The sequence below is a fragment of the Aphidius gifuensis genome, linkage group LG5, assembly GCF_014905175.1.
Source record: "Aphidius gifuensis isolate YNYX2018 linkage group LG5, ASM1490517v1, whole genome shotgun sequence".
NCBI classification, from domain to species: Eukaryota; Metazoa; Arthropoda; class Insecta; order Hymenoptera; family Braconidae; genus Aphidius; species Aphidius gifuensis.
Window position 1 is genome coordinate 5,915,960 of NC_057792.1, and position 23,628 is coordinate 5,939,587.

At 24.8% G+C, this 23,628-nt stretch overlaps 6 protein-coding genes across 10 annotated transcripts; 4 read left to right on the plus strand and 2 right to left on the minus strand.

Moving 5' to 3' along the window:
• The first annotated feature begins 128 nt into the window (after positions 1–128).
• On the plus strand, positions 129–5,772 carry LOC122856275 (CREB-binding protein-like). Its single transcript, XM_044157970.1, has 8 exons — positions 129–588; positions 685–1,166; positions 1,326–2,619; positions 3,181–3,269; positions 3,339–3,483; positions 3,601–3,649; positions 3,713–4,271; positions 5,692–5,772. The coding sequence occupies exons 1-8, from the start codon at positions 465–467 to the stop codon at positions 5,770–5,772; spliced, it is 2,823 nt and encodes a 940-aa protein (XP_044013905.1). The 5' UTR covers positions 129–464.
• LOC122857279 (nibrin) lies at positions 5,666–11,660 on the plus strand. 3 transcript variants are annotated; one of them, XM_044159373.1, is made up of 2 exons: positions 5,666–5,768; positions 9,141–11,587. In XM_044159373.1, the coding sequence occupies exon 2, from the start codon at positions 9,291–9,293 to the stop codon at positions 11,541–11,543; it is 2,253 nt and encodes a 750-aa protein (XP_044015308.1). In that variant the 5' UTR covers positions 5,666–5,768; positions 9,141–9,290; the 3' UTR covers positions 11,544–11,587. The 3 variants fall into 3 exon arrangements, with proteins under 3 accessions (XP_044015308.1, XP_044015307.1, XP_044015306.1); XM_044159372.1 differs by lacking the exon at positions 5,666–5,768 and adding an exon at positions 8,600–9,030 and having other exon boundaries at positions 9,141–11,660; XM_044159371.1 differs by lacking the exon at positions 5,666–5,768 and adding an exon at positions 8,600–9,059 and having other exon boundaries at positions 9,141–11,659.
• LOC122857303 lies at positions 6,299–8,380 on the minus strand. The gene is made up of 4 exons (XM_044159405.1): positions 7,940–8,380; positions 7,724–7,841; positions 7,146–7,630; positions 6,299–7,039 (listed from the first exon to the last, which is right to left on the minus strand). Exons 1-4 carry the CDS (start codon positions 8,093–8,095, stop codon positions 6,365–6,367), a joined length of 1,434 nt encoding a protein of 477 aa, XP_044015340.1. The 5' UTR covers positions 8,096–8,380; the 3' UTR covers positions 6,299–6,364.
• A 120-nt stretch (positions 11,661–11,780) lies between the features above and the next one.
• LOC122857287 (zinc finger CCHC domain-containing protein 8 homolog) lies at positions 11,781–14,723 on the plus strand. The gene is made up of 4 exons (XM_044159384.1): positions 11,781–12,373; positions 12,446–12,680; positions 12,739–13,049; positions 13,134–14,723. The coding sequence occupies exons 1-4, from the start codon at positions 12,042–12,044 to the stop codon at positions 14,179–14,181; spliced, it is 1,926 nt and encodes a 641-aa protein (XP_044015319.1). The 5' UTR covers positions 11,781–12,041; the 3' UTR covers positions 14,182–14,723.
• On the minus strand, positions 12,194–15,972 carry LOC122857362 (small integral membrane protein 14-like). Of its 2 annotated transcripts, none has more exons than XM_044159486.1 (5): positions 15,731–15,972; positions 15,473–15,569; positions 14,991–15,045; positions 14,768–14,901; positions 12,194–12,294 (listed from the first exon to the last, which is right to left on the minus strand). In XM_044159486.1, exons 2-5 carry the CDS (start codon positions 15,542–15,544, stop codon positions 12,253–12,255), a joined length of 303 nt encoding a protein of 100 aa, XP_044015421.1. In that variant the 5' UTR covers positions 15,545–15,569; positions 15,731–15,972; the 3' UTR covers positions 12,194–12,252. The 2 variants fall into 2 exon arrangements, with proteins under 2 accessions (XP_044015421.1, XP_044015422.1); XM_044159487.1 differs by lacking the exon at positions 12,194–12,294 and adding an exon at positions 14,605–14,707 and having other exon boundaries at positions 15,731–15,960.
• A 508-nt stretch (positions 15,973–16,480) lies between these two features.
• Positions 16,481–22,573, plus strand: LOC122857288 (sodium-dependent dopamine transporter). Of its 2 annotated transcripts, XM_044159385.1 has the most exons (13): positions 16,481–16,530; positions 17,423–17,550; positions 17,640–17,671; positions 18,865–18,999; positions 19,097–19,400; positions 19,486–19,624; positions 19,702–19,836; positions 19,969–20,072; positions 20,165–20,402; positions 20,505–20,633; positions 20,712–20,912; positions 20,974–21,141; positions 21,206–22,573. In XM_044159385.1, exons 2-13 carry the CDS (start codon positions 17,432–17,434, stop codon positions 21,419–21,421), a joined length of 1,920 nt encoding a protein of 639 aa, XP_044015320.1. In that variant the 5' UTR covers positions 16,481–16,530; positions 17,423–17,431; the 3' UTR covers positions 21,422–22,573. The 2 variants fall into 2 exon arrangements, with proteins under 2 accessions (XP_044015320.1, XP_044015322.1); XM_044159387.1 differs by lacking the exons at positions 16,481–16,530; positions 17,640–17,671 and having other exon boundaries at positions 17,465–17,550; positions 21,206–21,453.
• The last annotated feature ends 1,055 nt before the right edge of the window (positions 22,574–23,628 follow it).

The following is a 23,628-nucleotide window of genomic DNA, read 5'->3' on the forward strand; positions in this document are numbered from 1 at the left end:
TAAATTATTTTGCCAATTATTTATGTAATTTAGGTAAAAAAAATAATGTATAATTAACGACAGTTTTAAAAATCAGTAACATAATCTTTTTTAAAATTTTTTTCTATTTTGCATATTAATAGCTTTTATTAATTGTCTCTAATTAATTCTCTAATTAAAAAAAACATGCACAGAAAAATTCAACTGATCAAGTCATCAAATAAATATTCAAACACACTCACACACTAATAGAAAAAATTTGTCGCCCAATGCAAATTCTTCTTAATATTTTTAAATGATTTTTCTAACAAAAGAAATGTAAAAGTGTGTGACCATGTGTTTGGGGGGTAAGGTTACACACAAATAACAATAACGCAACAACAAGTCTGAGCGAGTCGTTGTGACTGGTTGTGACATGTGAATTGTGATGATAAAAAGTGATAGATTCATTTGTTATTAAAAAAGTTAATAAAGCAATAACAACAATGTCGAAAATTAACAATGAAAATATTGAACCAAATATGATGATGAATCAAAATAAAACAAATGATGAACTTGTTATAATACATGAAATAATAAATAGCCAAACAGCTGATCCATATTCAACAGGTATGTAAAAAATTTCCCTCAATTTTAATTTTGGTATTTATAAATTAAGTTAGTAGTTTTTAGATATTTATCTAATTAATTTATATTAAAATTTAGGTGGAATATTGACAGAAGAAGATATTATGATACATCAAGATAGAATGAGAAAACAATTATTATTAATGATACATGCACAACGATGTAACCTTAATGATAAAAAAAATAATAATAAAAAATGTACCTGGATATTGTGTGAATGTATGCAAAAAACATTTATCCATATGTCAAATTGTTATAAAACAACTGATTGTGGAACACCACATTGTTATTCATCAAAAACAATTGCAAAACATTGGAAAACATGCTTAAATGAAAATTGTTTTCTTTGTAAACCAATTAGACTTCAAGAAAAAAAACAAAACTTAAATTTAGCTACTACTAGTTTGAATACAACAGAAAAACAAATGCCAATACGACAAATTGAACTACATCAAATGATTATAAATAATAATGATGGATATACTAAACAATGGCAAATGAATTTATCACAAGATTTAAGAAATCATTTTATATTTAAATTAGTTGAAATAATGCATCCAGCAATAATAAATATTATAAATTTTGATGTTAGATATTATCCATTATTTTTATATTCTAAAAAAGTTGAAAATGAAACATTTATAAAAGCAAATTCTAAAATTGAATATTTACATATTATTGCACAAAATATATATGAAATTGAACAATTTCATTTACAAAAACAAATTACAATTAATCAACAAAAACAATTAATAATTGAAAATAATAATCAACAAGTATCTCAAGAGTTAAGAACAAATGTTCGTAAACAAAAACCTCGTGCAATACCAATTGATAAATCATTCAAACCAAGTAGTCAATTAACATCTACATCAAATAATACTGGGAAAGTATCTAGTAAGCCAACAACTCTTTCATCAAGTGTAACATTAAATTCAAATACTCAATCAACATCTGTTGCACCAAATGATCAACAACCAGTTGAATTACCAACAGTCTCATCAAATTTAAATATTCAATCAGCATCTGTTACACCAAATGATCAACAGCCAGTTGCATCACCAACTGTTCCATCAAATTTAAATACTCAATTGACACTTGATGCACAAAATAATAATCAACAAAAAAATATTGAAACACCAACTACTGAATTGACATCTGATACACTTATTAATAAACAAACACTTGAATCATCAACTGCTTCATTAAATTCAAATACTCAATCAACATCTGATGCACAAAATAATAACCAACAAGAAAATATTGAAACACCAACTGATACATCACAACCAATTGCTCAATTGACATCTGATACACTTAATGATGAACGAGCAGTTGAATCACCAGGTGCCTCATCAAATTCAAGTACTCAATTAACATTTGATACACCAGGCAATTATCAAACAATAAATAACGAAGCACCAAGTGTTCCATCAGCAAATCAAGCATCAGTTATTAAATCATTAGAAACACAATCAGATGAAAATCAAACAATGGACATTGACGAGATAGATAACACTAATGAAAATGAAAAAATCATATCAACAATTGAACAATTATTATCAAATAATATACCCAATAAACCACAATATAAAAAATATAAGTTTCCAATGAAACAAAATGATTTAGCTAAAGCATTAAAGCCAGTATTTTATAGAATATATAATCAACATCCAGAAGCATCACCATTTCATCGAGGTGTATCACGTACTCATTCAAAATTATCAAATTATTATGACATTATTAAAAATCCAATTGATTTATCAATAATAGGAAGAAAAATAAATGGTAAAAAATATTATGAACCATGGGAATTTGTTGATGATATTTGGCTATTAATTGAAAATGCTTGGTTATATAATACAGAAAATAGTCGTATTTATGGCTATGCAAAAAAGCTATCAGTTATATTTGAAGAAACAATGATACCAGTTATGACATCACTTGGTTATTGTTGTGCAAAATCATATAAATATAATTATGATAATTTAATTTGTTGTGCTAAAGAACATTGTAAAATTAAAGCCAATGGAATTTATTATATTTATAATGATTATATTATTTGTAATAATTGTTATACAAATATTAAAAATACAACAATTGATTTAATTGACAGTAAATTAATGAGCAATAAAATAACAATTAATAAAAATATTTTTATCAAAAAATATCATAATAATTCAATCAGAGAATTATTTGTAACTTGTGATGATTGTGGTAAAAGATTACATCAAATATGTGTATGTAAAATTGATAGTATTATTAACACCAGCTATACATGTGATAATTGTTCGAAAAAGAAAAATATGGAAATAAATAAAGTTAATAATTTTACAGCTAATAATTTACCAGTTACAAAATTATCATCATATATTGAAAAAAAAGTTATTAATTATTTGGTTAATCGTTATTGTTATAATAATAAAATAATGATACGTGTATTATCATCAAAAAGCAAAAAATTTAAAGCTAAAAAAAATATTAAAAATATAAATAACAATGATTCAATGAATGGTGAATATTCATATAAATCAAAATCAATATTTGCATTTCAATTAATTGATAATATTGAAGTATGTTTTTTTGGTATGTATGTACAAGAATATAATGACAATTGTCAAATGCCAAATACAAGAAAGGTGTATGTATCACATTTTGATACTGTAAATTATTTTTCACCAAAACAATATAAAACAAATGTTTATTATGAAATAATATTATCATATTTTGAGTATGTTAAAAAACTTGGTTATACATCAATACATTTATGGTCAAGACCACCAGCTAAAAATCAAGATTTTATATTTAATAAACATCCATATGAACAAATAATTCTTGATGCTCAACAATTACAAAAATGGATTAATAAAATGGTTGGTATTGGAATATTTAGAAAAATAATAAATGACTATAAAAATATAAAACAGCTAATTTTTGAAGATAACATTAAATCATTCAATGAAATACCATATTTTTATGATGACTATTGGCCAGATTTTATTGAAGATACTATTGATAAAGCTAAAGATAATGATGATGCATGGTCAAAGATAATTAATGAAATAGAAATAATGAAAGATTCATTTATTATTATTAATTTATACAGTAAAGATGATGAAAAACAACTTGGACCAATTAATGATCCAGATCTTGATATTGATTGTGATTTAATGAATGAACGTTCGAGATTTGTAAATGTAACACGAGATAATTATCTTGAATTTTCAACATTACGATGTGCTAAATTTAGTACAATGGTAATGCTGAGTGAAATACATAAACAAAGTAATTATTTTCATAAAAATAAAGTTACAGTTGATAGACGTATTGCTGCTTTGACACATGGTTATCAATGTACAGATGATTATTGTCAATCAAATGATTGTAATGAAATGAAAAAAGTAATTAAACATTCTTTAAGTTGTTTAAGTAAATTTGATACTACTGATTGTGCTATTTGTAAAGAATTTATTCAGCTTAAAGTTTGTCATGCTAAAAGTTGTCGATTGACTGTGTGTCCAGTACGTTCATGTTTGGTGATTAAAAAGAAACTGTTGAATAAAAATTTAATCATTGTTAATAGTGAAAAGAGAAAAAGATCAATTGACAATGATGAAGATAGTGATAGATCAAAAAAAATTCAAAAAGTAACAAATGATTCATCAGTTTGTCATGATGACAACAACAACAACAACAACTCTGACAAAACAAAAGATAAAACGTCGTTGAAAAATTTTTTTGATGGTTTTAAATATCAAAAATCAAAATCACAATTGAATTTATCACAAGAACAACAACCATTGAAGATTGAACAACAAAAAAAACAGATTATATCTCAAAGCAAAAAACAAACTTCCAAAAAAAATTCACCATTGCTTGTGCTATTTACAAAACAACGACAATCAGGATGTCCTGATGGATCATCAAATATCAAAAAATAAAAATTGATAATTTTTTCAAGATGATGACATACACCAAGGTCATTTAGAATTAATAATTGAAGCTAAATTATATATCAAACAAAAAGCTGTGTACGACAAAAAAATAGACTTAAACAAGATGGATACCATCAAAAATTTTCTACCTCAAAGCAAATACTTATATATTTTTAATTATGTTTTTTTTTTTTACGTTTTTTTCATGTGATTTTTGTCGATAAATTTAGTTCAATTTATTGGCCATAACTTGTGAGAGTAGAATTACGAGTTGTATATTTTTGTAATATTATGTAAGATAAATTTAATCAATCAATATTATTTTGTACGAATAAATTTCATGCAATTCCATGCAATTTTTGATAGTTTTTGTTGTAATAAATACTTAATCATATGTTGATTTGTCTTTTTTCATTAATCGGGATTCATTAGGTACGTTGTTAATTAATTATCAATCAAAAATAAATTAAAATTTGGTAAAAAAGTAAAGAAATAAAAATGCCAATGCGGGGGGTTGCCCCCCATGAGCCAAAAAAAAAAAAATGAGCAGCCATTTTGGCAAGTCCTAAATACGCAATTAATCATCGGACAAAAACTAAAAAATTATATTAAATTATATCAAACAAATGCATTAAAAATAAACATCAACATGAAATGAGTAATTATTAAAAAAAAAAACAAATAAGTAATACTCTAAACGTTCATTTAGCTCATTTTTCTTTTGGCATTTTTGGAGTCAATTTTTGATAATTTTAATGTAAAAAATATCATGCAATGTAGCAAAAAAATTACTTATCAAACGTTGTTAATTTATTTGTTAATTAATAGATAATAAAAAATGATATATTAAATAAGAAAACGAACCAAATTAGTAACAGGAAAAGTACAGGATCAACAGGAAAAAAACAGCGCGAAAAAAGCGTTCGGCACAATCACTGGGTTACAAACTGAATGAAAAAAAAAATGAAAATAAGAGAGAACAACAAAATGGCGTCAAAAATTGTTTAACAAGATTCTCGTAAGAGAGCGCTGTTTAAGTTCTTCTTTATCACTTGTTGATCATTTGTATTTTTTTTTTTTATATAAAAAATTAATTCGAAAATTAATTAAGAATTAATTAAGAATTTTTTGTTTACAGCACATTTTTTAGCTTCAAGTTGATCAACAACCCGGTGCATTAAATCAACAAGTCAACAAGTCGTCAAGTGGCGCTTCTTCAACAATATGGTAAACCCGTAAACCTTCACATTATTATCTAATAAAATTAACACCTGCCTGGCTACAAGGTAAAACAATTAAAATAATTCATAAAAAGTAATTGATACTATATAATTATTATATCAATTACTATAAAAGTAATTCATAATATATAATATGTATAAAAGATCATTTTAAACCTCGTTACCAGTAGAGTAATGGGTATAAAAGTCAATTAATATTTTTTTAATAAAATTAAATTCAGTACTTATCAAAAACCAAATTTTATTATTGTTTATTTACTTTTATTTTTAATTCAAATTTTATCGAGTACAATATTATTTCTAGGTCTATTATTTTAATTGCAAACAGTTGTTATGAATACAAAAACTATTCGTCAATTATTTAATTTTTTTTTTAATTATTTTCAAAATATACATCATATATATAATATAAATTTTTGAAAATTGATAAGGCTTATCATAAAATTACAGGACCATAGAGTTATGCAATTGATTTTTTTTTTTCTTAATCTATGATTATTATATTTTATTGATGGTATTTCGTGTTATATTCCAAAATTTAAATAGTAAATTTCGAAAGCAGTGACAAATGAGAAAACCCACTCACGATATTTGTGCTTTTGCGTATGCACTTGTACCGATATGTACCATTTTTTTTCCGTTTATTTCTTGATATATACGCAATTCCAAATATGGTGATTCATATTTTTGTAAATCTGGCATAAATTCAATGCATAAGATGAAACGTATTTCTCGCTTTCTTGATATTGCTGCTGCTTTTTTGACTAACTCAATAGTCACATTTGCGCCGATAACAGAGAGCACATCCATCTTTGATGAATTTTCAATAACTGTTAGGACTGAATCATCAGTAATTTTATTGCTGCTTGGTAAGCCTAATTTTATCAGATTTTTCAGCAGTTTGACTGAATAATCAGTGATGTTAGTAACGCCATTAAAAAAAAGATTTTGTAAATTATTTATCTTTGAAAGTGCTACTACACCATTATCGGTTACCAGGTTACTATTTATATGTAATACTTCCAAGTGCTTGAAAGTATTGGCAATAGTATACAATGTATCATCATATATTGGGCATTGCTCCATTTTCAATATCTTGATATTTATGAATGGATCTGATACAGAGAGAATCTTTTTAAGGTGTACAGTATGGCCAGAATATAAAATTCCATTGGCTGCCAGATAATTGTATATATCGGCTGAAAATCCTAAACCAGCAACTTCCAACTTTTTCAGAGCCTTCAAGTCACGAATCACCTGCAAAAGAAAGTATATACATATATTATAAATATGTAAAAAATAAAAAGAATACTTTTTATTTATTTTTTTTTTTTCATGTAATAAATATAAAATTGTAACTTACATCATTGATTGCTGCTGTAAAAACAGGGATGCCTTGTAATTCATCAAGCCAATTCAACAGATTTAGATCGGTCAATGTATTAGCAACGTTTCTCAATGAATTGAATAAAGCAACAGTGGGAAACACCAGAAAAGTCTTTATATTTTGAAATATAATTGTTAATGATTTTAGTTTGGATAGACGTGTAAATGAATTGGCTAATATTGCTTTGTCCATGTTGGTCAATCTCAAGCGAAGTGTTACGAGGTTGGGACACAATCCATTAATTACTGGCACTATGTTACAATTATCATAAGCTGTCAAGTCTAAAGTTGTTAAATAACGACCACACTTAATAAGCAGAGATTTTAAAAAACTGTATCCTCCATCGCTCGTTGAATATTTAGCCAAACAATTTGGATACTCATCATATCGCCAATAAATTAATTCAAGTTTTTTGACTTTAAACCAAGAATCATCAAGGACTTTTTTCCAATGTTTGCATACTAAAAAATAAAGTAAATACAAAGATATTAATTATTGATTACTTAACAATTTTTAAATCGATTAAAATTGATATTGTATTTATAATATCATACCCAATGCAAGTTTTGGTCTTTCACATATTGGCACATACGGGAATACTTCAGCCAGGGTATAATCACTAACTGGATCAAGTATTAATATATATTTGGGATCAAAAGGATCGTCAACTATCTAAAAAAAAAATGAAAAATATATTGATATTTATAATAACAATAGTGCAATATTGAATGTACGAGCATGTTTTGACTACAATTATATTTTAGACTGACCTTCGTTATTCCACATCCCATTGAAACTGTAGTTGCAATTGCATTTTCCCTTAAATTTATTTTTAAATTGTACATATTGATGTTACCGAACACATGTTTTCTTGTAATCCTACCCGACTTGCGAGGCTTGCGAGAAATAAAAATTTTGTTTTCCATTATAATCACTATAAATACAACTTTTAGGTGGTTATTTTTTTATCTCAATATATATTTATTATAATGAAAGAGATTATGATTTTTAAGCTTTATGTTTTTTTCCAAAAATAATTTTAAAAAATTAGCATCGGCCACAGATTCACGTTCACTTCGATTCACTTAAGGTTGATTCTGGAAATCTGAAATCGCAACAGATTTTTTTTTTTTTTATCTTATGTTTAAATGAAATAATTATCTACATTGTCAATTTTTTTCAATTTTTTTTTGTGTGGTTTTTTTGAGATATTTACTGTCAAAGTTGACAACTTTAACACGCAAGGTATATAGGCGGTACCTGATATTTTTATTAATAACTTTTTCAAAACGCAACAGAAAACGTTAAATTTCTATCAGTTTGTAGTGCTAAAAAAGACAAATTTTTTGATATAAATTTTTATTATTTCGTCTGTTGGCGTTTAAAAAATAAATAACTTTAAAATTCAAAAATTTCGCGAGAAGCGCAGCACACAGACATGAATACAAGCATGATTTCAGTGTACGGTGTAATCTTTGCTCGCTAGTGTGTAGCCACTTAGTTTTTTCATCAGTGGCGTCACAAAAAATTTTAGGACACGGGAATAAAAAATAGCGTTATTGATATACGGGCCCTTCGTGGCATAAATATTGGTACGGCAATGCGACTGGGAATCAACCTTAATGTTCTGAACAGTGAACTCACCTACATGGATATTCACCTCCATGTATTGATGTATTTCTTTCTCTGTCTCTCTCACTCATGTGACGTGACTGTACTGACAAGGACAAGAATACACCAATTTCGTTTCTCTCTCTTTCAGTTTTTTTTGTTTACAGCACATTTTTAGCTTCAAGTTGATCAACAACCCGGTGCATTAAATCAACAAGTCAACAAGTCGTCAAGTGGCTTCTACAATATGGTAAACCTGCACATTATTATCTAATAAAAGTAAATATATAAAAAAATTATAAAAAATACATTTTATATATTATTATGTAAATTAATATTAAAGTTATAAAATAATTTCAGGGCGTGAAGGCAGTGTCAGTGTCATAGAGGTTACCTTCCTAAAAAAAATTTAGAAGATTAAATTAAGGTTTATAATCAACAACTTGAATTTAAAAAAATGTTCATGTTGACATTTTATCAGATTTAATTAACAAAAAAAAATAAATAACAATGTGGTGTATAAAAGAAAAAAAAAATATTGATAATTTTTATAATATAAAACCTGGTGATAAATTTAAAATTGGAAGAAAAGGTACAGATATTATTCTTGAAAATGATGGTTCAATATCACGTATGCATGCTTTTATTGAAGTCAAAAAACAAGATGATAATTCAACAAAAACAATTTGTCTTTTAACTGATGTTGGATCAAGATATGGTACCCAAATAATTGGTGATAATACTATAAAATTAGAAGCAAATAAACCACAAGAATTAAAACATAATGATACTATACAATTTGGTCTTGATCAATATTTTTTTCAAGTTGAATATTTACCATTTGTTGTATTGACATCTGGTCTAAGTAAAGATGACAAGATTCAATTGATGGAAATACTTGATAAAGTTGGTGGTACTATTTGTAATCAATGGACATCTCAATGTACACATTTAACTGTATCAGAAGCTAAAATGACACAAAAATTAGCATCATGTTTAGCAGCTGGTGTACCAATTGTAACTATTAAATTTTGGCAAGCTGTTAAAACATCAGAAGAACAAGGAAAACCACTACCAAATATATCTGATTATTGTCCAGAGCTTGATGATCAACTGTTACGTCCAGATAATGTTAATCTTTTACCATTATCTCAAAGAAAAAATGTATTTAATAATTTGTTATTTATATTTTTTCTCAAAAGACAATATAATATTTACAAAGAAATGATAACATTAGCTGGTGGTGAAGCGATTTGGTTTAATGATCGTGAAATAAGTAAAGATGAATTATCAAATAAGAATACAATTTTAATACAATTTGATCAAAGTGATTCACAAAATGAAGATTATAAAGTGCCAAATTTTTCGACACTTGAAAAATTTTATAAAAAATTAGAAAGAAGACTTATTCCAGAGACTGATATACCAATTGCCATATTACACTGTTCTGTTGAAAAATCATGCAATCCATATTACAGTTATCATGATTTATTGAAGAGAAGAAATGATGATAATTTAAAATTAAATGCTTCAATACTTGCTGTAGATACTCAAGATGTTGGAGGTGTTAAATTATCTAAAAATTCACGTATTGTTCCAGAATCAATTGAGCTATCAACACAAGAAATTGAAATGAATAATAAAAATAAATTAAATAATGTAAATGATAAATCAGCATCTGGTACATCAAGTGTATCAAAGAAAAGACCAATTGAAGAAGAACATAGTAAATTGGCACCAATTTTTAAACGTTCAAAAATTCAAACAAATGATAAAACTACTGAAGATTCACAGAAGAATGTATCTCAATTAAAATCGAAAAATTTAGAAGAAAATTCTAATAATGAAGACAGTAAATTAAAAGAATCTCAAAAAGTTTTTTCTATTAAAAGAAAAGAAAATGTTATTATTCCTGAAACACTTGACGAAGATAAAAGCATGGATGATTCAAATCAAAGTCCAATTGAAGAATCATCATCAATGGAAGTAAATGTCAGTAAAAAAAGAAAATCACAAAGTGTTGATGATGATGATGATATTAATTTTACTACACCACTTAAAAAAAGCAGAGATTCATCAATTTTTGATAAAAATAAATTGAAAAAAATTGATGAAAATATTGAAGATTGTTCCAAGATAAATACACCACAGAAAAAACAATCCAGTATCTTACAAAGTAACAGTGATGAAGAGCCAACTGTTACCAAAACATACAAAGAGCCAACAATTATTGAAAATAATAAATCAAAATCAACTCCAAGTTGTTCCAAAGACAATAGTAATCAAAATAAAAAATCTATCATACCAGAAAATGATAGTAATGAAGAAACACCATTAAAAACACCAAGAAAAAATAAAGATTTATCAATTGTTAAAAATAAAAAATTGAAAATTGATAATAAACTTTCAGAGAGTTCTAATAATAATAAAAAATCAAACATGTTAAATACTGATGATGAAGAAGAAGAAGAGCCATTTGTTAATTTACAAAAAGAAATTAAAAAATCACCAGTATCAGTACGAGATGAAGATGAATTACCATATGGTGATTATAATAATGAAATATCAAAAGATATATCTCGTAAAATAAAAAATATAAAAATTAAAAAAGAAGAAAATGATCATTCTAAAATGGGAACAATTTGGGCAAACATAAGTCGTGTTGATTCATATAATATGAAAAAACGTTTTATGTCAAATCGATCAACAGTTGAATCAACAAAACCATTTATTGTCTGGCAAGCTGTACCTTGGAAAACATAAATTTTTTTTTTTTTGTTTGTCAATTTGTACGTTTACAAATAATTTGTCCGTTTAATATTATTTTTTTATTTCATATTTTCATTGTTATGCAAAATAAAATTTAAATAAATACAAAATTTACATTTTAAAATGACTATTTATTTATTATTTAATTATTATTAACTATTCATTACAATAAACAGCTTTAATTCATTAAAAAAAATTTAAATTTGTGCGCGTTTTGGCAAAATGTCATGGCTGACCATTGCGAATTTCTAATTGGCTGGAGAGAAAATTGACCACCATATTGTTGTTGTTATTGTTATTATTATAAAAATATCAACAAACAGCTTTTGTTATTCTTTATATTTATTTATATTACTCAAATTTAAACATTGTGTGTTTGTTTACATGAAAATAATTACAGAAATTAGTTAAATTTTAAAACGTAATGAATTAGTTGATCATTGATATAATTTAATTGTTGATATTGTTTGAGAAAATATATTTTTCGGCTAAATGGATTGTTTGGAAGAAGGTGAATGTCTTGATGACACAAGTCCAGAAGTCATTACCCTGGACACAACTCAAGAATCTTTGAATGACACAACTGAGATAAATGACGACGAAAATATTAAAATTGTTGAAGAAAAAATAAATTTAAATGATACTAAACATAACCTAGAATGTATGGAACAAACTTTACCACCTGGAGTTGCACCAGATGGATTTATATTAATTGATGAATCAGTTGTCGTTGAGACTGATGAGCCTGAAAAATTAAATAATAAAAATGATGATGATGATGTTCCAGTATTCAAAGTTATATTTAAAAATAAATCAATTGCTGAGTAAGTATATTATTTTTAAAATTTAAAGTAAACATATCAAGATGCTTTATATTAATATTTATTATTTTTTAGACAATATCGAAAAAGAGTTTATAATTATTTAAGAAGATTACTTGGACAACCAGCAACAGTGGAGCAAGATGATACGTCTGACTGTGTTTTAAATATTTGGGAAAATACTAATGACAAATTAATATCTGATAAAGATGAAAATCATGTAAATGGTTTTGATGATAAAATTCTATTCCACTTTGACACAAATCCTGAGGATAAAATTACTGATTTAAATATTCCAACATATGGAAAGGTAATAATATTAATATAGCATTTTATAAATATATTTTAAATGATAAATTTAATTACAGAAATTTGATAAAGTAATGAAAGAAGATAATTATGAAATTGAAGAAGATAAAGATGATACAAATTCAGGTCCAAAATTAAATTGTTTTAATTGTCTTGGTAATCATAATATGCGTGATTGTACAGAGCCAAGAAATCCAATGGAAATAAATAAAAATAGAAAAGAATTTGGTACAAGAAATGGACCAAGAAATGTCAGATATCATATTGATGATGATCAAAAATTTGGTCATTTAAAACCTGGTATATTAAGTTCAGAATTAAGAAAAGCACTTGGTCTTAATGACGATGAACTTCCAAAACATATAATACGGTATATAAAATATATAATAATTAAATAACTTGCTTTAATTAAATGTAATATTTTTTGCTAATTATTATTTATTTATTTTTTTAGAATGAGAAGTTTAGGATATCCACCAGGTTGGCTTGAAGAAGCACGTCTTGAACATTCAGGTATAATTCTTTACAATTCAGAAGGACAAATTGAAACAGATCCATCTGATAAATTAAATGATCTACCTGATCCAGAAAATAAAGATAAATATGATGTTAAAAAATTACATGATTTTCCTGGTTATAATATACCACCACCACCTGGTACACATGATTATTTTTGGCCTCCAGAACAACAAATAATGCACAGTAAAGAAGCAATGTTAAAAAGTTTAAAAGGTAGAAAAACAGATGATGGTTATAAACGTAAAAAATTGAAATTATCAGCACCACAATCAGCTGATAGTTCAATAAATTCATGTATTGAACCAATTGAAATGGAAATTGAAACACATGATAATGATACACCAGCATCACCAGATAATGGTCTTATTGATAATATTGATTGTTCATCAAGTTCGACAAATCCAGAGACAAATGATGATAATTTATTACCACCTGGTGTTGTTGAAACAGAATTAATAGATGAACAAAAACAAATTAATATAGAAAAAATTGACGAACAAGAATTAAATGTTGACAAAGAAATAATTAATAATTCTATGGATACACAAGATGACATACCATCAACACCAATTATTAATAAATCAATAAATATATTTGATATATCTGGTCTTGATGGTTCACCATCATTAACTGATCTTGAAAATAAAAAAAAATTATTACTTCAAGAACTTGATGATTCAAGCTTACAATCAAATCCAGCTACTCCAGTTAGATTAAATTTAACAAATGAATTTGTAACACCAACAACAACAACAACAACAACTCCAAAATGTGGATCTGTTAAATCAGTTGAATTTGGTACACCAATTATTCAAAGTACATCACGATTTACAAAACTTCCATCGAGTGATAAATTTTCGAAAAATATTTGTGATGTTATTAATTTTGAAAATTTACCAGATTCAACTGGTAAGTATGAAAAAATAAGTGGATTATTACAAAAAGTACGAGATACATTGGCCAACATTGAAAATAATGATTAAAAATTATAAATACGCATGTTATAAATTCTTTTTTTTTTTTTTTTTTCAAATAAAATTAATAAATATGGAATGTATAATTTTTATTTATTAATAATTTATAATTTTTACAATTTTTAAATTCACCTGATTAGACCATCATAAAATTCAAATACAATATATAATTAATAGAAATATTTTTTTTTTCTTTTTTTTGTACTTGAGGTTCGCATAATGCAAATAATAAATTTTAAAAATGATATATAATTTATAACTCTAAAATTGCACACGAACAAGCTAATTTTTAAAAATATATTTTACGCAAATATTCAGAATCTTTATTCTGTTTACCAGCGTTTATAATTAATTTATTATTTCGAATTATTTTTTTAAATATATATAAATACTTTTTTTATATTTTCCAGTTTTTAATTAAATACTTTGTTGAATTTATCAGAGCCAATTATTAAATCAACAATACTTTAAATAATGATTATTTTTTTTTTTTTGCGAGCAATTAGCTAATTGCTGGTGGATCATCATGTGGTTCCTTTGAAAATGAAAAATAATAATATAATAGGTAAATAAATAGAAAAATTAAATATTTTACCGATGAATTTCCATGATGTTTTTCATCACTTGGTCCTTGACGAAGTGAATTTGGACGAAACAAATAAAGCAATATCATCACAGCAAATGCCATTCCAATCATTAAAAAATCACCATTTTCTTCTGGAGCTGGAACTATGTAAAAAAAAATAGATAATTTAGCAATGAGTCATAAATATTTATCAAGTTTAATAGAAAAAAAAAATAAATATTTAAATACATACGTCGCGATAAACTCAGACATTCATTATCGGTGCAATAAGCCTGTGACTGTCGAAGCTAAAAAGCAAAATAAAATTTATTATCAGTCGACATTTGATAACAAAAATACCAATAGAAAATAACCATGTATAGTTTAAATAATAATTATATTTTTTTATCAATGTCAAATACTTAAAAAATGACAAATACATAAAAAAATTATTATCATATTTTTTTAAACAAATAATAATGACAACAATAATTGAAATAATATTAAAATAACAAAGAAAATTACATAACTATTTTTCATAAACAATTAACGAATAAAAAAAAAAAAAACAAAAATTGCCAACTAAGCATAAAAATGACATTGCATTACTGTCAATATAAAAAAAAAAAAAAATGTTATAATAAATAAAAAAAATTATTGACAATTGAGACATCATTTTTACGTACCCAAAATTATTATTATTTTTTTTTTTTAAATAATTTAAATTAATCTTACAAGTGACAACAGACGCTGCATCATTTCAAAATTTGATATGCATTCACAAACATTGAATCCTTCGTCTCCCATTGCAGCTGTTAATCACAATATTAATCTGAAAAAAATGACAAATATGTTTACATTCCTCAAAGCAAAAAAAAAAAATGAGTCTATTTTTATTATTGTATTTTAACGACCTACTAAATAATTTTTGCCACATAGACAATTAATTAACAGTAATGATAATTATTTAAATTAATTATTAACAAAATATACCTGGTGTTATTTTATAGTTGAACAGGTAAAAAGAACACTGATATTTGGTTTTTGGAGCACTGTTTGTATATTTACGAGTTGGCAAATACTAAAAAAATGAGGAGCAATGAGGAGAAAGGCAACGCGAAACACACTGATATAAATATTCTCTTCAACAATTACACATAGGTATATGTGTTGGATAAAAATAAATAATATTAAAAAAATGTAAACAATAACAATATATCTATGTACATTTATTGTTATTAAAATTGAACAAGATGGCGCCACTATATTGTTGAATCACGTGATTATTTTTTGTCGATTGGCGCGTATATAGTCGATAGTTTTGGAGCAAAACTTGTCACTTGCTGGACGACTGTACTCTTAAAATATTGTTATATTTAATTAATAATAATTATTTAATATTTATAAAAAAAATTTTAATAATATACCTTATATTATTATTATATTTTTTTGTTTATTTCAATTATATTTGAATAATTTTTCTTTGATTATCTTATTTTTAAAATGATAGGTTTTTTTTTCTAATTAAAAAATTTAATTGAAATTTTTGTTTTTTCTTTGGACTGTTTAATTATTTGATAATGTTGTTATTTAATAGATACAGTATATTAGTTGAATTAATTTTTCGTTGTGATTTTAAGTGTGGTGATGGGTTTGACAGATACAAGTTTTAAAATTTTATTAACTCTTTGGCAAATTTTGCCAACGTTTATGTTATTTTTTGAACTTCAAGGGATATTTATTGTTGTTATTTATACTTTTAATTAACATTTATAAATTTCCTAATATTTTTGGTAATATAAATATAATTTTAATATATAAAATTAATTTTTTAAATACCTAAATTAGATTGAATTATTATTTTTTTTTTTTTTGCTATTCAATCATTTAATTTATTTATAAAAATATATATGTAATAATAATAATTAACAAGTGGATGTGAAATTGTGCGTGTGACAGAAAATCTCTTGTCCAAGTGGTTTATCCTTTGAAATAAACTCGGTTTGAATTTTGATCGGTTCATGTCATATGTCTATGGACAATGAGGCTCGTTATTGCTTCAAGAGTTGGCGATTCAAGTACTATCGATAACCCGTCATTCAAAATCAATAAACTAATATTAACCATACAAATTATTATTATTATATAAAATTTTAATTTTTTTAATATTTATAATTATTATTATTATATTAAATTTAATTTTTTTTTGTATCTTTCATCTTTACCAGGTCACGCAATTTAAATTTTTTTTTTTTTTTCATATTTTTTAATTATTTAAAATAATGTAATTGGTTTAGCTATATTTTAATAATAATTAAATTTTAAAATTATTTTAAATTTTTAATTTACATAATTAATTGTTTATCATTATTATTTGTATTATTTTTTTTTTTGATTATTTATTATATTATTTTAGATTTTCGAAAAAATTAATAGTAAAATTTCTTGTGTTTTATTTTAATAAAAATTGAATTTCATAATTATTATTTAATTTTATTTAACTATTATTATTATTTATTTATTTTTATATCTGTTTTTTTTATTTTCATTATAATTTTTAATTATTTAAATCATGAAAAAGACATTTAAAAAATTATCTATTATTTAACAATAATTCAATTTTGAAATTATTTAATACAATTTACTCAATTAATTTTTAAATTCTTAATTTATTTTTTTTTTTAGACTTGAATAATGGAGTCAAGAATTACAAAAACATCAACAATTATTGAGGGTCGTGAAATATGGTCTGGAAAACTTGATTTTTTACTATCCGTCATCGGATTTGCTGTTGATTTAGCAAACGTTTGGCGGTAAATTATTTATAAAAAAAAAACTAAACCCAATTTTTTCATAAAAAATATACAAATTAAAAATTTAATTTCATTATTTAAATTAATAGCTTTCCTTATCTATGCTACAAAAATGGTGGTGGTATGTATTACCTTGTTGTAAATTAAAAATAACAAAAAAAAATAATCATTTCTATTAAAAAAAATAAAATTTTCAAGAAATAATTATTTTTTAAATTTACATGATTGTTCATTTACCAAAGTTAATTCAAGTTTAATCTCAGTAAATTAAATTACAAAAGTATTTTACATTTACATTTAAGTACACCCAGAGAAGAAGAGCTTACCTATTTTATATTTTTTTTTTTTTATTCAAGAGAATAAGAAGAACATGATGAAATAAAAAAAAAAAAATAAAATCTGATGGAATTTTTTTTTTTTTAGATAGAGTAGATAAGGTATATAATATTCAAGTAAATATAGTTATATACTTTTATGTTGTAGATAAAATGGACATGTATAACTGTATATTGTAAATTTTCTCGATGCCATTAGTTGCACTATATATCGTGTCTCTCACCCATTAGAAATATGATATTATATGATTAACTTGCTTCACTGTGATACTGTTAAAGTATGCATTTTCAAAAGTGCCTTTTAATTAAATTATAAAGTCCAGTAATTATAATATAGTGAACATACGAGTATTCCATTAACAACGTACAAAATTGGTCGTTTAATTTCACCTTTAATTCATTTGATAATAATTTACAAAAATTTATTCTCTAAATAAAAAAAATATATATCAAAGACAATTTCTAAAAAAAAAATAAAAACAATAGAAATGAATAAGTAGCTGGAGAAAAAGAAAATGACTTGTTGATCCTTTTAAATCCGATAAAATATTATCCTTTGAGTCTTTTTTTTTTTTCTATAAAACTACTTGCACTTTAATATCAAAAAAAGAAAAAATAATTTATTTATCCATTTTATTATTCTAGACTTGAAATAAAAATTTTTTTTTTTTATATCAATGAATGATTTGAAAAGCCATTTTATAAATGACAAAGTGACAAAATAAGAATAATGAAAAAAAAAAAATAATAATTCTCTTAAAGTGGCTGAATATTGTACATTTTTTTTTTCTTTTTTTTTTTTCTTCACTTAACTTTTTTCTATACTATTTCCGTTCTTGACTTTTCAACATTTTACTTTTTATTCTCCTCAATTATCTGGCTACCCTTGACTGATTCTAAAACACTTGTACATACCTATATGTTTTTTTTTTTTATATTTAATTTGAAATTACATTTCTAACACGATGATATTTTGAAGGTGCATTTCTCGTCCCTTACTGTGTGATGCTGGTTGTTGGTGGAATACCACTTTTCTATATGGAACTTGCCCTCGGGCAATTCAACCGGAAAGGTGCTATTACGTGCTGGGGACGACTTGTACCACTTCTCAAAGGCAAGACTACATCAAACACTTAATAAAAATAATAATAATTCATATTAAAAAATTCATATTCAACTATAAAAAAGTTTTTTAATTTTTTCTACAACAGGAACTGGATATGCTGTTGTTTTAATAGCATTTTATGTTGATTTTTATTACAATGTTATTATTGCCTGGGCACTTAGATATTTTTTTGCATCATTTACAAGTATGTTACCATGGACATCATGTGGTAATTATTGGAATACACCATTGTGTCGTGAATTTGGAGCTAATAATACATTACCAAATTTAGCTAATCATTATAATGGTAATTTTGATGATTTTAATTTCATCAATGATACCAATTTAACTGTTATTGATGATAATACAACTGATACAAAATATACAAGTGCTGCACAAGAATATTTCAAGTAATTATAAATTAATATTAATTATATATTTAAATGGTATTTTTAGTATTATTAATTATTTATGTTTGAATGATTTATCAACAAGTCGAGCAATATTAGAACTTCATAAAAGTGCTGGACTTCATGATCTTGGTGAAATTAAATGGGATATTGCACTTTGTTTATTGATTGTTTATCTTATTTGTTATTTTTCACTTTGGAAGGGTATTTCAACTTCTGGAAAGGTAAAAAATATTATTTTTTTTCCTTCAAAATTTTAAAGTATTAAATTAATTAATTTTTTTTGTTTATTTGATTAAAGGTTGTTTGGTTTACTGCTGTTTTTCCGTATGTTGTACTTTTGATTCTTTTGATACGTGGTGTAACATTACCAGGAAGTGCACAGGGTATAAAATATTATTTAAGTCCAAATTTTTCAGCAATAACAAAAGCAGAGGTAAGAGCTATATTTATGATGAATGAAAATGGAAAATCTGTGTTATAGTATATAAGTGGTACTTTGTTGAATTACTTCAAGGTCAATAATTTTTATATCTAAACGTGATATGAATTTTTTTTTTTATTCAAGGTATGGGTTGATGCTGCAACACAAGTTTTTTTTTCACTTGGACCTGGTTTTGGAGTACTTTTAGCATATGCTAGTTACAATGAATATCATAATAATGTTTACAAGTATGTATTTTTCTTTAAAAAATATAAAAAATAAATTAAAAATTTGCATTGCAATTAATTTTATTGATTTTTATTATATTTTATTGTTTTAGAGATGCTTTATTGACGAGTATTATTAATAGTGCAACATCATTTATTGCTGGTTTTGTAATATTTTCTGTATTGGGATATATGGCACATGCAAGTGGTAAACCAATTGAAGAAGTTGCTACTGAAGGACCAGGTCTTGTGTTTATTGTTTATCCAGCTGCAATTGCAACAATGCCTGGTTCAATTTTTTGGGCACTTATTTTTTTTATGATGCTATTGACACTTGGATTAGATAGCTCGGTAATACATCAATTATTTTTTCTATTAAAAAGACCCTTGAATATTTAATTAGAAAACAAAATAATTATTTTTATTGATAATTTTGTTTTTCCAACTAATTAGTTTGGTGGTTCTGAAGCAATCATCACAGCTCTAAGTGATGAATTTCCATTGATTGGAAATAATCGTGAAATTTTTGTTGCTTGTCTTTTTACACTTTATTTTATTGTTGGTCTTGCATCATGCTCACAGGTATATAAAATATCAATAAATTAATTAAATTATTTTATATAAATAAATAATTTTCATTTGTATTTCTTTTTTTTACAGGGAGGATTCTATTTTTTTCATTTACTTGATCGTTATGCTGCTGGTTATTCAATGTTATTTGCAGTACTTGCTGAAACAATTGCTGTAAGTTGGATTTATGGAACAGACAGATTTTGTGCTGATATTAAAGACATGATTGGTTTTTCACCTGGTATTTATTGGCGTGTTTGTTGGAAATTTATTGCTCCAATATTTATACTTGTAAGTATGCAATAAGTAAATTAATTTTGATCATATATATTACTGATTTATTTATTTGTAGTTTATAATTGTATATGGTCTTTTGGGATATGAGCCATTGTCATATGAAGAGTACACATATCCAGCATGGGCAAATATTATTGGCTGGCTGATAACGTCATCTTCAATTGCCATGATACCTGGAATTGCAATTTACAAATTAATATCAACACCTGGTACATTTTGTCAGGTATTTAATTTTATGATTAGCATAAAGCTTTTTATTATAATATTGTTTTAAAATTATTTGATAGAGAATGAAAATTTTAACAACACCATGGCGTGATACCCAACATTCACAACCATCAAATACAACAAGATCAGCTGTTTGTTCAATTGCAAATGGTGCTATTAGAACAAGTTTACTTGATGAAAGTGAATATGATTATTCAAAAGATCAATCAAATGAACAACTGGAAGTTGTCTTTGACGGTATTCAAGATGGTGATCCAGCTCCTGATTTTGTCTAGGACAACACCATTGTTATTTTTCATGGATCAAGATTTCGTATTTATCTTTGTTAAATATATTATTATTTATTTCTTTTTTTTTTTTTTTTGTAATTTTATCTAAAAGATAAAATAGAATTTTAAGACAAAGAAATTTACTTTTTATTTGTAATAATTTAATTGATATAGTGCCCTTAAATAAATAAGGGCATAATGCTGTGTGGACTATAGAAATAGTATTTAAAAAACACAACATCGACAAGATGAAAAATTAATAGAAAAAATATAATTATAAAATAGTTTCAATTGAGATAGTGAGATAATTAAATTATAAAAATAGTTTTAAAATATATATGAGAGATTTATTGTTGTGAGTTGTGAAAATATTGTTAGTACTAATGAAAAAACAAAAAAAACAAATTTATAAATTTTAAATTTATAAAAAAAAATATATTTTTTACATTGCATCTGAGCTACAACGACAGCCATAGTATGTAGCTCGGGCTTTGTTGACCAATTATTGAATCGAAATCGTTAATGGCACCAGAAAAATTTACGAAAAATACGGAGACATTTATGGGGTTTTCATACAATCGCATTGCATTAAATGTTTTTCTTGTATATGGTGCCAATAGCGTTAACGTAATTAAATTATATTTAATAAATATAATAAATGTTAATATAAAATTATATTATTTTCTATATATATATATGTATAGAGGAAAGTAGCCCAGAACTAGCACACTGTTTACATGTATTTAGTTAAGAAAAAAAAGGGCCTGTTTTGGGCCACTGTCCTCTATATCTGTTGGACTAGTGTAAAGTTAATTTAAAAAATTAATAAATATATATATAAATTATAGAATGAATAAATGATGATTCGAGAGTCATATTGAATCAACATTTTACATGAAAAATGAATTTAAATAAATATAAAAATCATTGACAATAAGTTTAAAGTAACCTTGGTGAAAAAATACGGAGATATTATGAAAACAATTTGGAAATTACTCCGTAAATATCTCCGTAAATTTTTTATTAGAAAAATCTCTTTCTGGGGGTCTCAATTACGGAGAATTTCGGAGAAATTATTTTCACCAGGGCAAATATATAAAAACAAAATAATGTCAAAAATTATTGTAACAAATGTTGAATAAATAATCTTTAGAAATATTTGAATGACGATATTTGAAAGAATGACTGACAAATGTTTATGATAGGAATGCATTTTTTCCACATTTTTTCCATGAGGGCTATATGAGCTACAAATTTAGTAAAATTTATTTAGCTACTGAAAACTGTGTCTAACATTCTGTGTTTCTCCCTCAAACTTGTTTTGTATTTCTCCATTTTATCTTGATGCTTGTTGACAAATTTTTTTTGTTTTCTATTGGTTTAAAAAGACTATTTTAAACATACTTTAGTATTAAATGTCACTTTTGTATGAAGGATATTGGGGATATTATTTGGAATGTTATTTAAGGATTTTAATTAAAATCCCGGATTTTTGTCTACAAAAGCGACTCATTTTTTTTCCTTTTTTCACTAAACAAAAAATATAAAATAAAAAAAAATGAGGTGGTTTTCCTACGATAAATTGCAAATTTTAATTTGTAATTTTGAAAAAAAACAGCCTCTTTTTTTTACTTCATATCTTTTGATTTTTAAAAAAAGGAAAAAATTATTAACTTATTTGTATAAAAAAATTAAGAACTTATTAAATCTGGCGTATTATCGTTAATACAACTGTAAAATAATATAACCAGTATTAATTTTCCATAAGCAATTATTCAGAGAAAAATAAATAATAATCAACTCATAAACTACGTTCATTCAATTATATGTTTATCAATCAGTCCTAATAACAAAAAAAAAAATACTTTAAAGTTTTCTTTTTAGCTGCAACTATCATGTCAATATCTTCCCAAAATCTAGGATCTTTTTCAATTCTTTAACAATAATTTAGACGATTTTTTTTTTTTTTTTTTATGAAAATTATTATTCAGTTTCGATTTTCTAAACAATTGGTGGAGATAGACAAAGAGAAAAGTAAAAACATAAGACGGCGATAAACACAGTGAACGAAGAAAAGAAAATGCGATGTATTTTAAAAATTTGAAAAAATGACATGGCAGCCAAAAGGTAACACAGAAACTATTATTACCAACACTATAATAATAATAATAATTAAATCTAAAATAAAAAAAAAAAAAGAGTCGGTGGTCTTG

Coding starts and splice junctions, on each gene's coding strand:
- LOC122856275 (XM_044157970.1), top strand. CDS start 465: ATGTCGAAAATTAACAATGAAAATATTGAACCAAATATGATGATGAAT. Junction 589..684: donor AGCTGATCCATATTCAACAG/GTATGTAAAAAA, acceptor ATTAAAATTTAG/GTGGAATATTGACAGAAGAA. Junction 4,272..5,691: donor AAGTAACAAATGATTCATCA/GTTTGTCATGAT, acceptor CACATTTTTTAG/CTTCAAGTTGATCAACAACC.
- LOC122857303 (XM_044159405.1), bottom strand. CDS start 8,095: ATGGAAAACAAAATTTTTATTTCTCGCAAGCCTCGCAAGTCGGGTAGG. Junction 7,842..7,939: donor TGGGATGTGGAATAACGAAG/GTCAGTCTAAAA, acceptor TTTTTTTTTTAG/ATAGTTGACGATCCTTTTGA. Junction 7,631..7,723: donor AAGACCAAAACTTGCATTGG/GTATGATATTAT, acceptor TTTATTTTTTAG/TATGCAAACATTGGAAAAAA.
- LOC122857279 (XM_044159373.1), top strand. CDS start 9,291: ATGTGGTGTATAAAAGAAAAAAAAAATATTGATAATTTTTATAATATA.
- LOC122857287 (XM_044159384.1), top strand. CDS start 12,042: ATGGATTGTTTGGAAGAAGGTGAATGTCTTGATGACACAAGTCCAGAA. Junction 12,681..12,738: donor ATATTCCAACATATGGAAAG/GTAATAATATTA, acceptor ATTTAATTACAG/AAATTTGATAAAGTAATGAA. Junction 13,050..13,133: donor CTTCCAAAACATATAATACG/GTATATAAAATA, acceptor TTATTTTTTTAG/AATGAGAAGTTTAGGATATC.
- LOC122857362 (XM_044159486.1), bottom strand. CDS start 15,544: ATGGGAGACGAAGGATTCAATGTTTGTGAATGCATATCAAATTTTGAA. Junction 14,902..14,990: donor ATGTCTGAGTTTATCGCGAC/GTATGTATTTAA, acceptor TTTTTTACATAG/TTCCAGCTCCAGAAGAAAAT. Junction 12,295..14,767: donor AACATCATGGAAATTCATCG/GTAAAATATTTA, acceptor TTAATTTTTCAG/GCTCATCAGTCTCAACGACA.
- LOC122857288 (XM_044159385.1), top strand. CDS start 17,432: ATGGAGTCAAGAATTACAAAAACATCAACAATTATTGAGGGTCGTGAA. Junction 19,401..19,485: donor GCTGCACAAGAATATTTCAA/GTAATTATAAAT, acceptor TTTATCAACAAG/TCGAGCAATATTAGAACTTC. Junction 20,073..20,164: donor TATCATAATAATGTTTACAA/GTATGTATTTTT, acceptor TTATTGTTTTAG/AGATGCTTTATTGACGAGTA.